We start from the raw sequence: 14,290 nt of genomic DNA on the forward strand, positions 1-14,290 counted from the left end.
AGCGAGCAGGAAGGTTTAAGATTGCAGAAACAGATGAAACCCTAGGAAGGAGCAACCAGCATTCAACCAGCATTCAACACTGGATTCGTAGAAGAAACACCTGATTTAATGAGGGAAACATACTGCCCACAAAAGGAACTTGTCTTTGAGTTTATAAACTCAAATAACTGCAAATTCTAGCTAGTTCTGAATGTTTGGCAGTGTTTGTTGGGGGAGTGTGTGAAGGGATAGAACAAAAACAAGGAATTTCAAGGATTTTTGCATGAAAAGTTTAATATCTATGGTTCTTTCTCCAAGCAGCAAGCCTGGCTATTTGTGGCTGAGAACAGAAAAGCCTCACTAGCGTGTAACTCCCCTCCCCAGTGAGACACAGCAGAGGTTTGTGGACTTGCTGCCAGAACCAACTCAAATCCAGTTAAGTTCATGAAGTTTCTCAGAAAGCAACGATGACATAAGGTGCAGGAAAAGAGATTCCACCTAAACATCAGGAAGAACTTTCTGACTGTCAGGGCTGTTCAACAGTGGGATCCATAGCCCGGAAACCACACAGCACCCAAGTGGAATCCACTACCTCAGAGTGGTGGAATCTCCTTGTTTGGAGATTTTTAACAGAGGCAGGATGATCATATGTCAGGAGTGCTTTGATTGTGTGTTCCTGCATGGCAGGGGGTTGGACTTAATGGCCCTTATGGTCTCTTCCAACTCTATGATTCATAGAACCCTTACTTTTTGTTGGGAACTATTATAATTGAAGTAATATTTTACAAGCGCATTAAGAGCGCTATGAAGAGCAACATCAAGACAATATAGAAAAACAAATCAAAAAGAGTAAATGGACTCATTAATAGGGACAATTACAGTACAGATAGGAGGATATGCATATGGTTTACATACAGAAGTCAAGACCATGGGGAGAAATCCTTCAGTGCCTACCGAGTTTCTGTAAACTCTTTTACAAAAATGAAACAAGAATTATCCCATTCCTGAACATTCACAACCTTTCTTTGCAGCACATGCTGAAACTGCTGAGGAAAGGAGGCCATTTTGAGGGGAAAAGGAACCTCTTGAGGCGCCATTTCCAGCCATCGCCCCTCCCTTTTGCCTTGAAAGTAACAGACCACTGAAGGAAGAGTACAAGTTTTGACATTTAACACAGGCGTAACGTTTCCTTCAAGAGATTTTTTTTGGGGTGTAACTTCAAATCAATTTCCAGATCAAGCCAAAGATAGTATCAATGGCATTCCAGCCCCAATGATGCATCAAGTTGTGTCTAAAGCTGACACAAGCAGTATTGTTCTTCCAAGCTCTACCAAGCTCAGCCTTTTATTGGATGCAGGAGTTTATTGTGGAGATCAGGCAGGCAGCTGCAATGTTCAAAGTAAATTGCTGTGGTGGCCCATTTGTTTTCCTTCCTGAGAAATAAAGACAAAGGGCGCGGGGGGGGGGGGGGGGCTCTCCTGAGATTAATGCCGAACACCCAGTGGCCTCAGTTTAGGTCTTTTAAAGGAAAACTGTAGTTGATGGGCCTTGCCTGGCAAGTTCCCTCTTTCTTTTGTTGTAGCAATTGTAATTCCCTGGGGAGAGGCCTTCACCTATTGAGCATCAAAAAAGATGTCCCTCAGCATGCGAGACAGCTCAGCAGTATCCATGCTTTTCCTCTGGGTGTCGTGTTCCTCCTGGCTTGTGTTTATTGTTTGGGCATGGCAAAATCCCACGCAGTCTCCTGGGCACATTTCCACATGGCCCTCATGAGTCGTGTGAAGCCCATGTCTTTGGGCTTCTCCAAACCCCTCATGAGCCGCTGCTTCATAATGGCGACAAACTCCTTGTTGCTCAGCTCTCCGTTCCCTGAGGAAAGGAGGAGGAGGAAGACATGGTTAATAAGGCCGTCTTAAACATACACATTTGTTTCAGAAATCCTGGAAGGTGGCACCCAAAAGCTATAGAGTAGAATTGGAAAGGGATTTGGCTTTCGTTTTGGGTCTTGTGTTTGATGTCACTTGGTGGGGGCATTCATCCCGCTTTGCAATGAATACAGTGCGCATTTTACTTACGTCATCCAAGAATCAGAGCAAGACATCTGGTAGACTTCCTACGTGACTGTACTCCAATACTGCACCTTACTACTAGTGGAGCTCAGAGGTTGGACAACTTTTCCTGTTGTTCCGTGGCCAGTTAGACTTTTATTTTTGAAATTCCTCACGCTTCAAAACATTGTGCTAAGACTGTACTAGCCATGCTGGTAACTCAGATGGTTTGTTTTCTCGACCAACCTGTTGGCTCAATCACTAAAAAAGTGTAAGTGTTTGAGTTGAATTTGTACTTCCTTCAAATTATTCTTGGCACATTCCAGTCTCTATCATAAGCAGGCACTTGTATGATTTCTAGATTTAGGCCAAAATGTGACTGGGGAGGAGTTGCAAGACAGAATGACTGAGAGCAGATTTCCACATCCTAGTGTGATTCCTAGTTTGTTTTGGGCTAATTCTGGCCTGCTAATTCTAGCCTGCTTTCAAGTCCATTAAATCTGAATAATGTCCTCTGATACAAAACTTAACCCAGTCTCCTCAGTAGAGAAGACAACGAGTTTAGATTTATAACCCCCCTTTCTCTCCTGTAAGGAGACTCAAAGGGGCTTACAATCTCCTTTCCCCCCACAACAAATACCCTGTGAGGTGGGTGGGGCTGAGAGAGCTCCAAAAAACTGTGACTAGCCAAGATCACCCAGCTGGCATTAGTTGGAATGCACAAGCTAATCTGGTTGTCCATATAAGCCTCCACAACTCAAATGGCAGAGTGGGGAATCAAACCTGGTTCTCCAGATTAGAGTGCCCCTGTTCTTAACCACTACAACACGCTGGTTCTCACATAGTCTCAGAATAAATAAATATTAAGTTACAGAATCCGAGAGTCATCTAAATCCAGTCCCCTGAACAATGCAAGAAATTCAGTTCAATTCAGTCAATTTAAGTCTTTCTGTTCAATCACTGGCCCATTAAACATGGAAATTTATCTCTGGACTTTTCACTGCACAGCAGGTTTGTAGTGGGGTCTCCACACGTTTCTCTATTTACATGCAGAGGAGGCACTCAATCCTACCACAGTTTTTCTGCAGAGAACTATCCCAGGCCTGTGCTCCTCTTAACTCCGCCCATTAACTCTGCCTTAAAGTTACAGATATCATCACACCCAGTCGTGCCAAGATTTGGCTGGATTTGTAAAGCTTTTAAATCACTGTTATATTGATATTTCTGTTAATGCAGTTAAATTGATATTGTAGCCCTCCCCAAAATAATTCCTCTCCCCATACGAAAGAGCCAAAGCAATTCCCTGGACCACATGCTGCTGAAGAAAGGGAGCTCACCATAAAACAAATAGATAAAAATATAGACTCAGGCACAGATGGGCTTTCCTGATAAAAATAAGGCTAAAAGATAATCCAGAGAAGGGAAAAAACACTTTAAAACTCAGCCAAGTCTCAGAATGCACCCATTAGGCACGAAGCGTCGTTCATTAGTTTATAAAACTTGCATGTTATATAACAGTGACAATTTCTAATACATTCCACACCGAGCCTTTTAAGAATTTAGATGGCCTTAGATATGAAAAGCCATTACTGAAACTTTGAATTAAGGATACTCGCACAACGATGCTTTGAGTTCTTTATGAAATTGTAATCTTTACCTCCCTACTGTTCCTATGTAAATATCTCATGTGCAGCGTCTAGCTCTTGGAAATGGAAGAATTAACAAGATGGAAATCAGAATCTACGGGTGAGCTTTCGCCAAAGAAAAGGATCGCAGGACAATAATGATGTGCGTTTATTAAAATCGAAGAAAGGGGACGGCACGCACACAAGGAGGGCATATGCTGCCGGCGCCAAAGTAATTGAATGCAAATCTTAAAAACCTCTACTAATACATTAATTTCTCGGATCTCCTATGCTGGAAATCAGTCTTTGGTTAAGTTTTGCCTGGAGTCAATTTCCAGGGGAAAGTCAGAATGGAAAATACTGACGCGCCGAAAGGGATGTTACCAACAAGATGGCCCATTATGCATCGTGTTTGTCTTGCAGTTGATCTGCTCTGGAGCCAGGGCTTGAAGTCCCACTCCAATTTACTTGCAATTGAGGAGGCATGTTTGCTCCCCCTCCCCCCAGACCTCTTGAAAGGGAAAGAAGAGACAATTTGTGCCAACCCTAATCCCAGTGCTTTTTTTGCTCAGTAACTGGAGTGTCACCTAAGAGGTAACCTGTCTTTTCCGAATTACTTCTTTGTAGTAAATGGCCCCTTGCTCATTCCCTGTGGCCCAAACATAGTAAATCAAAGACTTCATGATGGAAGTGAGGAATGCAAAAACTGTTCAGAGAAACTTAGGCAACACTGTGCCGATTGAGGCCGACTTTTTAGTATTTCCTTATTTGTCCACATTTATACTTTGCCCATCCACCCAAGTATCCAGAGCAAGCTGCAAATGTTAAAATTAAACAAGCAGACAACTCTCTATAGCTTCTGCTTAAACCTAGACACAAATGCTTATTCTGTTCTATTCACAAGACAGATTTAACACAGTCCATTTCCTCTCCTTGCATAAGAATGTAAAGGGGGGGGGAGTATAAATCCAAACTCCTACTCCTCCTCTTTCTGCCTGGCCCTGTTGGTCAGACAGAAGGATGCCACTGAGCACCTATACTAGACTTAGAGCCACCGGGTTCTGGGGCTTGTATTCCAGCTGTGCAAAAAGATGCCATGGGACTTGGTCTTTGCCTAGCAAGAGATCTTTTGGATTTCTGCTGGGGCAAATAGCTAATAAACTGTATTTCGATCTTCTTGCTTATTACAGCAAAAAGGATGAATATTGTTAGGTAAATTCCTCAGGTAATGTCTGGAGGGGGGACTTTTATTTGTTAGGCAATTACTGTATTTTATTTCTCCTAGAAAGTTTGTTTTATTGAAGTCTGTTTTTGGAGTCATTGGGCCTTTCCCCACTTCTCCTGCTGCCGCCGTTGCTGTGCGCTGCTCTGAGCGCGCGGCATCCCTAGCGCGGGGTCATCAAAAGGCGCCGTTTTCGCCAGCGCCAGGGCTGCGCTGTTGCCGCCCCTGACGTGGGGAGTGCAGTGGGACCCCATGCTACTTGCGGAGGGTAGCGCAGGGCTTAAGGTAAGTGGGGAAAGGGCCATTGATTGGGCTGATGGGCTCCAGGGGTTTTCAAGGGTGAGTCACTAGGGTATGACAGCATTCAGATTTGAAACTAATTAGGAAATGGGCTAACAAGAATGTCTTTATAAGGATGAAGAAGGTTACAACTCTGACTGAACATTGTCTCCACTTGAGGTGGAACTGCTGCAAAGCTCACAAAGTCAACGCGATCTGGAAAAATCCATTTAAAAATCTTTTTTCCTTCTTTTTATTTTGTTATCTCTGTCCTGATAAAGAATTCTGGGGAACTGCTGTGAATCACTTGGTTGGTCCAAATAAAGGCATGATATACATTGTATTCTTGGCTTTCAGGAAGGAAACAGATATTCCTGTTTGTCTCCTGGATCTGGTAATAAGTAGCATATTGTATCCTCAGCACTGACATTCTCTTCCCAGTTGCTGTTAGATCAAAACAAAAACTATATACTAGACATTTTCGATTTCTAAGTGCTCCTCAGGTATTTCTCTAGTTCTCCTGGAGCTTGTACAGAGAACCGCCATTAATTATTTTTGGGATACATCTAGAAGTGGAAAATACTTTAAAACTGTATTAAGTGTTTGGCACCCTTTAAGCTACCCCTGTCCATCTTCTAAATACAGCTAGCTGTGAAGCTGAATAACATTAGCTGTTCCAGGCCTACTGTTCAGATTGCAGAGCAGTTTCTTTGCACAAACAGCTGAGAATCTCTTAAACTGGCAAACTAGGCAAACTAAAAACAAATTCTCTTCACCCTAAGTGGAAAGGGTTTGGCCCTTCATCCATACTACTTGCTCTAAGTCAGGGGTCTGCAACCCATCAGCCCCTGCCAGCATTTGTAGTCCATGAACATCTGGAGAGCCGGTGCTCTAAGCGGTGCAAAGGTGAAACAAAATGCAAATGGATGCATTACATGAAATCATCAGCAGGATCACTGGGGTGCTGTCACAGACACAGCACCTGTGCCATGATATATGTGAAGGAAGTTTGTGATCTGAATGCTTCCTGTCAGGAATTCAGTCACCACAGACAAACCGCTATCTTTTAAAAAAGGAAGAATATGGTTAGAAAACAAAAGTGACAACATTACATGGGAACTGACAGAACTTACCATCGCAGTCGAAAAGAGCAAAAACCACATCACAAACGTGGTCCGACAGCTCCACTTTTGCCACTGTCTTGGCAACCTGTTGCATAGTGTCTGAAAGAAAAATGATGATTCAGAGTAAGTCAGATGTCAATACGGTCCAGGAGATTAAAGAACACACCACTGATACCTGCAGCCGGCATTTCAGGCTGGGTTTTCTGCCTGTGACTCGTCCAACTACCATTTTCCTCTGAAGTGAGAAATACCTCTAATTTTAAACACCCTTAGCAAGCAGCCAGGTGAAAGGAGAAGGAGCAAGTTGGTTTTAGGTCACTCATCCATAGATCAATGCCTGATGGTTAACTCCTTAAACAAGGCTGGATTGTCATGATACTTTCAAGCCTGTTTGTTCATCCTAGTATTGCATCTGGAAGGATTTTTAACTGGTTTTATACTGAAATAAACTGAATGAATGAAAGACGCTGAAACCTACATGTAATTTCTCATCTGACTGCACTGTTGAACCCAGTTGAAGCAGATGTAGCCTGCCGTTCTGCTGACGGGAATGTCATTATAATCTATTTGACACTGTAGTGGAGAAACCCAAAGAGAGATGGGTAAGCCCGGAAAGTAATAGATTGAAATTTGGAAGGCTCAGATATGTGGCCTGCAAAAACATTCCATGCATTTAGTGGGTAACAGATGGATTGGAATCAGAGGTATAAAGTCAACCAGGAGACTCTCCAGTGGGCTAACCTCTCAGATAAATTAATGGAGACTCAGTGATTTTTTCCCCCATTGTAACTCCCATTTGTTTTACTGGAGATTGAACAAGAAATCATCATAGTGGCTTGTGTGCATCAACAATTTTTTAGACGTGCAGTTTTTATAGAAGAAAAAATACACTGAAATGAACACCTGCCACAAGCAGTTACGCATGACGGAGAAACAGAACATATTAAATCCCTATTAATGATCAGCAAAGACATCTGTTCCAATTCAGTGTTTTTACACACACACACACTTGCTCTCCTTCTCATAAGACAGACTTCTCTTTCCTATGGAAAGTTTTACAGCCTGATGCTAGCTGAGGGAATTTCATCCCAAGCATTCACTGTGCAACAGAGAAAGTGAGAAACTATATTAAATGATGTTGGCTCAGTTCTTGCTGGACCCCACTCAGGAGGAATCAAAGCAATCTCCAAAGAATACAACAAACAGAATTCATAATCATGTTTGGCACTTTTCAGGGCCTTTCCCCTAGAGAGGAGAGATTTCTAATAACCAGAGATCTTACATGTCCAAAGATGACGAAGTACCTTCACAAACAAAACGGGCCAGAAAAAATTGATGGAGAAACAAAATTAGGGTAAATGTTCAGGGACCTTAAACATTTTGTAAGTTATTTTTCTTCATCATCAACAAAACAAGATGGCATACGTGAAGTCCTGTCTCTGTCTCCATTCTGAACACTGTCTTTTTGCCACTAGGGCTGACTTCAAACAATGTGGGTTTTCTCAGAACTTATTTGGGAAATGGTCCTGCTCTAGAGTTCTACCTTGGCAAGGACAAGAAGTTAAGCCCCTTGCCTTTTCCATGAGGAGAGATGTGAGTTAATTGATTCTCATGCTGCAGAGTCATGGAGATGTTTACACAATGTGTGGTTTTATCAGATGACGTGAAATGGGATCTTCCTGATTAATTTGTTCTCTTCGCCTTGCTGTGAGAAAAACAGAAGTAATGCCATGTGGGATTCAGACACATTCCCAATCTCTCTCCAGACAGAATTCCAGGAATAAGGGGATCCTAAACAGGCGGCCAGTCTACCTACCTACCTACCTACCTACCTACCTACCTACCTACCTACCTACCTACCTACCTACCTACCTACCTACCTACCTATTTCATTCATTCATTCATTCATTCATTCATTCATTCATTCATTCATTCATTCGACTTAATATACCGCCCCATCCCCAGAGGGCTATTCCTTTTGCAGCTTGAAATCAGCTTCTGATTTTACGGATTGAGAAAAACTCAACAATTAATCATGGCAGGTTGGCAGATGTAGTTTCTAATAATAAATTATTTTTAAAAAAACTGGCACTGAGACCGTAATCCCTTTGGAAATGCTTATGCGGTGTTATCGCTATTTAGTTCTCCCTCAGCTCTCCTATGACTGTCCTCATTAGTTTCCTTCCACCCACACCTGCGCTAAAGGAGCTGACAGAAATACTGCAGATCTCATCACAACCGAAGGCAAAGTCCTGCAGAGCCACCCGTTACCCGTCTCCTTGGATTCCTTCCCGTTCAGTTGTGCAAAGCAGGCCAATGTCTTAGTAGAGGTTAATGACCTGAGGAATGGACTCCTTGATTAGTAAAGAGTTGAAGCAACTTGGCATCCAACGTAACGGAGTTCCTTGACCCGCTAAGACAGATCTCCAAAGCAAACATTTCAAAGCACGGTCACTGAAAAGCAACACACAGGTTTCATCCTGAATTTTGAGGTAGAACTGCTGATGTCTCAAAACTCAAAAGAAAAATTACAGTGACTCAGAAGGTAAGGTTCTGTGTCTAACACCCAGCATTCCTCCTCCCCGCATATGCTCCTTTCCTATTCCAGTAATTCTGTTGATCAGAGCATGAAATTATACAGGGCTTTGAGCAAGTCTATCAAGCATCCCCCCTGGCTGCATGTGGAGGGAGAACATGACCTTTTAAGAAAGAGATCTTTCTAAAGTTGTGAGGCACCCATCCAGAGGATTCCATGCTCCATGAGGAGTGGCTTAGGGAACTCGGTATGTTTAGTCTGGAGAAGAGAAGGTTAAGGGTGACATGATGGTCATGTTTAAATATTTGAAGGGATGTCATGTTGAAGATGGAACAAGTTTGTTTTCTGCTGCTCCAGAGACTCAGACAAGGAGTAATGGACTCAAGGTGCAGGAAAAAAGATTCCACCTAAACATTAGGAAGAACTGCTGACAGTAAAGACTGCTTGACAGTGGAACACGCTACCTTGGGAATGGGAGTCCAGTCTCCTTCTTTGGAGGTCCTTAAACAGGAGCTGGATGGCCATCTTTCAGAGACTGTGTATTCCTACATGGCAGGGGGTTGGACTTGATGGCCCTTGTGGTCTCTTCCAACTACGATTCTAAGAGTACTTTTATATGTACCCTAAAAGAATGTTCCTTGACAGGGGATGTAGAAAGAAGGCACTGTACTACTGTTTCAGATACACCCAATTGAAACTACTTGGAGCATTGAATCCTATCAGAAAAACAATACAGTGCCAGTACACTGCATGCAAACGGATGTTCTAGAACAGGGGTCTGCAACCTGTGGCTCTCCAGATGTTCATGCACTACAATTCCCATCAGCCCCTGTTCTAGAATAATATTCTCCTGCAAGAATGAGATGGCACAAGAGAGGTGGTCAAGAAATGGCCAACCCATGAGCTGAAGAGCACTGATTGCCAGGACAGCATTTAACAATGCATTCAGAAGAAGCAAGCTGTGGAAAAAGCTGGTTGCCAGGATAGAGCTAGCATAGCCAGCAAGTAAAGATCCCTTGTGAGGTCTTCTTGCAAGACTAGCAATGTGTGTTTTCTTAGCCTATTCAAGGCAGAGCAAGTCTTAAGTCCAGGAATATGCCAATGAAAATAATTGGCTCACCTGGGGATGATTAGGAAGATGACTACAGACGAAATATCTCCTCCCAGTCAAGAATCTAACAGATAAGTGGAAGTGGAGAAGAAATCTCGGCACAGCTATGCAGAGAAAGTCTCCTTCCATTGGGAGTTCCTGACTCGTCTCAGCTAAGACAGCATATTGACCTTCCTACTTAGCATGGCTAGTGTTGCCTTAGAAAAGAAAGATGCAAGTAGTAAGGTGCAAAAGGTCTAGACATAGAAACAACATGAGTCTCTCCTTCTCCCAGTCAAGTTTGTGCTCGGACTAAAACCATGCATGCAAAACAAGGCCTGCTACTCATTTACACTTCCCCTCTCTACATTAGATTATGTTCCAATTTTCATAGCTTATTGTAAGTCAACTTGAACCACTAGGAAAGGTAGGATATGAAGGTTTTAACAAACAAAGTTTAACCTAGATTCAGCATTAATGGGCTCGCAGGCAGCTGGTGACCACCTCTGGCCAAACACACATGCCCACACACAGAGGACTAAGGTCACCCCACAAGCTTTCATGGCAGAGTGGGGATCTGAAAGTGAATATCCTAGTTCAGAGGTCTGCAACCAGCGGCTCTCCAGATGTTCATGGACTACAAATTCCATCAGCCCCTGCCAGCAGGGGGTGATGGGGATTGTAGTCCATGAACATCTGGAGAGCCGCAGGTTACAGACTCCTGTCCTAGTTGGACACTCTTATTACCACATCACACTGATTGCCTGAGGTCAGTCTGTCTCTTTGAAGTGAGAGGTGCCCAAGGTTCCATCACCCCATTGGGCAAAGGTTAGTGAAAACATTGCTTCTGAACTCTGCAGCAGTTCATATACACAGGTGGAGATGTCTTACACCGAGCTGGAATACCACTGGTCTCTCACAGTCAATATTATTTACTCTGACTGACAAGCAACTCTCTGGAGTCTCAGTTAGAGACTGGATCATTTAAAATGGAGATTCTGGGGCTTCAACCTGGGAAGTTTGTCATGCAAAGCAGATTACCTACTGAGCCATGGCCCCTCCCAGTGCTGTCCAAGTGTATGTTGGTCACAAGGAAACTCAATATGATGTAATACCTCTAACTGGAATGCACACTGAACTGCACATTGACATAAAATGTTGCTGAAGAATGAAACCAGTTCCCTCAAACTCTAATTGAACTTAAATGACTAGCAATGGGTATCAAGTGTGGAGTCGACGGCATGGGGGAGCAAGCAAATTCTGGCAGATGTCAAAGCAGAACTTGCTACATAAAGCACAACCTCTTTCTTGCCATCTATCTCTGGCCAATTACACACAATATGCTTGCTGCGAGATCGGGGTGAGTGTCCGACACAGCAAAATTTCTTGTATGGACTTATTTCCTGGAGTTCTGCTTTCACTTTCCATTCTTTCTATAGCGAGCAAGACCACTTTAAACATGACCTTTAATTTGCTTTGCTGCCAGAGTAGGGAGATTTGTCACTGAGAATAGCTTTGGCCCAGAGATTTTTCCTTTGCCCACAGTCAGCCTTCCCTCTCCCTCGCCTTCCCACCCATGCCTTTCTCCTCACTCCCCCCTTCCATGTTGCCAGCTGCTTCAAGTTAAAGAAAATAAGTTCATTCATATGGGATTAGCCAAAACACACCTACCTCCACATTTTATGTTGATAGATTGATATCTTGACATAATAAGAACAGTGTGTGCTTGGCAATAAGAAGCCTCTCTGTCCTTTGGTAGCAGTGGAGGCAGCAGTAAGTGTGTGTATGTGTGTGTGTGTGGGGGGAAATATCGTCTGTAGTGGTCCAGGGAACTGTTTTGCTTTTTCATTAGGGGGGTGGGGATTATTTTTGGAACAGTAATATGGATAAAAGTGCAGTTTAAAGGCTAAGCCAGCAGTTTTGACTATGAGGTGTAGTGAGATATGTACCTTTAAGAATAAGTGCCTTTAATATCTGTGCCTTTGAGAGTCACATGATGGACTGAGTTAAGGGAACCAGGCCTGAAGAGTTCTCTACAAAAAAACTGCATGCCCAAGAGGGAGTTCCCCCTTGCATGTAAACAGAAAAACACGAGGAGACCCTCCTGCAAGCTCACTGTGCACTGAAGAGCCCATGAAGAGCCCATAGGTAAGTATTCTATGAATAATGGAACATTTAGCTGTTTGTGTGACAGACCAAGACATGTAATGCTCCTTCAAGAGGAGGCCAGAAATCTCTGCCTTGGATTTTTAAAAACAAATTGGACATGGGAAAAACTAGTGGTAGGCAATGTTTAGGTCACTATGTATTTTTATATATTTGTGTTATTTAAAGCCCAACATTCTTACTTGGACTTAAAGCAAATTACATAGAATGAGTCAATAGAATTGACAGGATCAAACATTCAATAAACAATAGGATTAGGGTTGTACAACCAACCCAGAAATCTAAAAACAGAACTGAAACAAAGGGTAAGTATTAACATGACCCATTAGATAAACCATATGCACAAAAATGTAGATTAAAAGGAACATTTTATACTGTACAAAGGGCCGTCTCAGTGAAAAAGAGTAGCAGAATCTACAACATCCTTCCCCCATCTCACTGAGAAGGTCAGTGTATGGGACAAACTCACATGAACACGCATAAAGTTGCCTTATTAATTGATGGGATTTAATATCTCACCCCTCCTTGTTTGGGCTCAGGGAAGCTTATAATGATGATAAAACAGCCCCTCCCCTAACTCTCGGGAAACAATATTCGGGAGCTGCACCTTCCTGGTGTTTGTATTATAGGCAGCTTCCACATGGATGATTTGCTCCTCCCTAGAGTTCAAACTGCAGCAAGGTTTCCGCAGAGCACCCATATGATGTCATCTCCCTCCCTTGATTTGTTGCTGCTGGGGAAATACTGTGGCCAAAGAGGGTTTCCTGCAGGGTAGACAGGAAGGTACAGAACCTTCCCACAAACATCCAACACCATTTCCCCTTGTCATTGCCCACACCTGCCTTTTCTGTCGCATTTGCAGCAACAACAAACCCACAACAGGGAAACGTCCCCATGTAAAATCAGTGCAGTATCCGAACATTTTTTTTATACGGTGGGACCTTCTCTTGGAACACTCGTGCACATTTGTAAAATAAATAGGAAAGGCAGTTCCACTTTGTGACACTGTAAAGCTTCCACTGTGCTTCAGAAGAAGGTAAGCGAACAACATTCCCGAGACCAGTGATGAAACAGCAGTGTTTTTCTTGTTTAGCTGACAAAGGGGGAAAGCCCAGAGGAATGCGGGGGCTCCATTTTACCAGATTGAAGTCTTTTTTGTTTTTAATCTACAGAGGAACACAATCTTAAATGCTCTAAATCTTTCCTCCACATGCACAGGCAAAGCCCCTTTACGTCATCTATGTCCACAGCACATCTCTTGCACCTTGGAGACACTCTCTGTACCATATGCCTGATGTATCTGTGAATGCTTTTTAATCTTGCTGGGAGCTGTGAGTGGGCACGGAGTGTCAAAATTTACTCTAAGAAGTGAGGACACCCCCCCCCTCTAATTCCCACGAAATATCTGTAGAAAATCTGGCTCAGTTGGGCTAAACAATTCTGAATCATTCTTTTGCCAAGTGAACAGCAGGGGGACCTCATTATGTGTAACCAACCCTCAGATAAAGCCACATGGTAAATTATAGCGCATCGCTCAAAGTTTCAAGGAGAAAACAAGCACAGATATATCAAGGGAAAACACCAAGTCCATTTACGACTTGCCACCGCTTCAAGCTATTAAAAATCATAAAACCTGCACACTAGTTGTAGTCAGGGGGGAATCCTCCCTCCACACCCAACCACACACCTTTCAGTCAAATGATTCCCCCTGAGATGTAAGGCATTTGACTTGATAATGAACAGAAATTCCAGCTAATGGGATGTGCTGGATGAAGGCAATTATTACCCCTACCCAAAACAGTCCCCCACAACAGCCTTTTGTGGTATAATCTATTTGCATATGCCTCAAACACCCATGCATCATAATTAAATTAGAGCAGTGGAGTTGGTTTCCCTCCTCCAACTTTTAAAGGGGAGTCAGGCCAATTAAGTACAGGGGTATTACATTTATCACCATGCCACACTGAATGTTAGTCATGGTTCACCTTCATATTTAGGTTGATAAGGAAACGCCCAACGAACAGTAGATCCAACCCCAAATGTGTTGATGTTCCGCCTTCCAAAATGCCTCTAGAGAATACAGGCAAAAGCAAAGAAACGAACACCTTGCAGCTGTCTTACTATTAACGAATCTCGGGTCAAGCTGACACAAAGCAGATGGGACAAGCACACCTCTGCATAATGCTCTGCTGATCCTCTACCCACAGCTAATAACTTGGCA

At 43.1% G+C, this 14,290-nt stretch overlaps 1 protein-coding gene across 4 annotated transcripts in view; it reads right to left on the bottom strand.

Moving 5' to 3' along the window:
* Nucleotides 1-255: 255 nt before the first annotated feature.
* MICU1 (mitochondrial calcium uptake 1) overlaps nt 256-14,290 on the bottom strand; it is a 150,078-nt gene continuing 136,043 nt past the window's right edge. For all 4 annotated transcript variants that reach the window (XM_048505390.1, XM_048505389.1, XM_048505388.1 and 1 more), the window contains 2 exons: nt 6,287-6,376; nt 256-1,848 (listed from right to left, as the gene is read on the bottom strand). In XM_048505390.1, the coding sequence (XP_048361347.1) occupies nt 1,688-1,848; nt 6,287-6,376 (251 nt within the window). In that variant the 3' untranslated portion in view covers nt 256-1,687. The remainder of the gene's footprint in view (nt 1,849-6,286; nt 6,377-14,290) is intronic.

Source organism: Sphaerodactylus townsendi, linkage group LG08 (assembly GCF_021028975.2).
Source record: "Sphaerodactylus townsendi isolate TG3544 linkage group LG08, MPM_Stown_v2.3, whole genome shotgun sequence".
Taxonomy (NCBI): domain Eukaryota; kingdom Metazoa; phylum Chordata; class Lepidosauria; order Squamata; family Sphaerodactylidae; genus Sphaerodactylus; species Sphaerodactylus townsendi.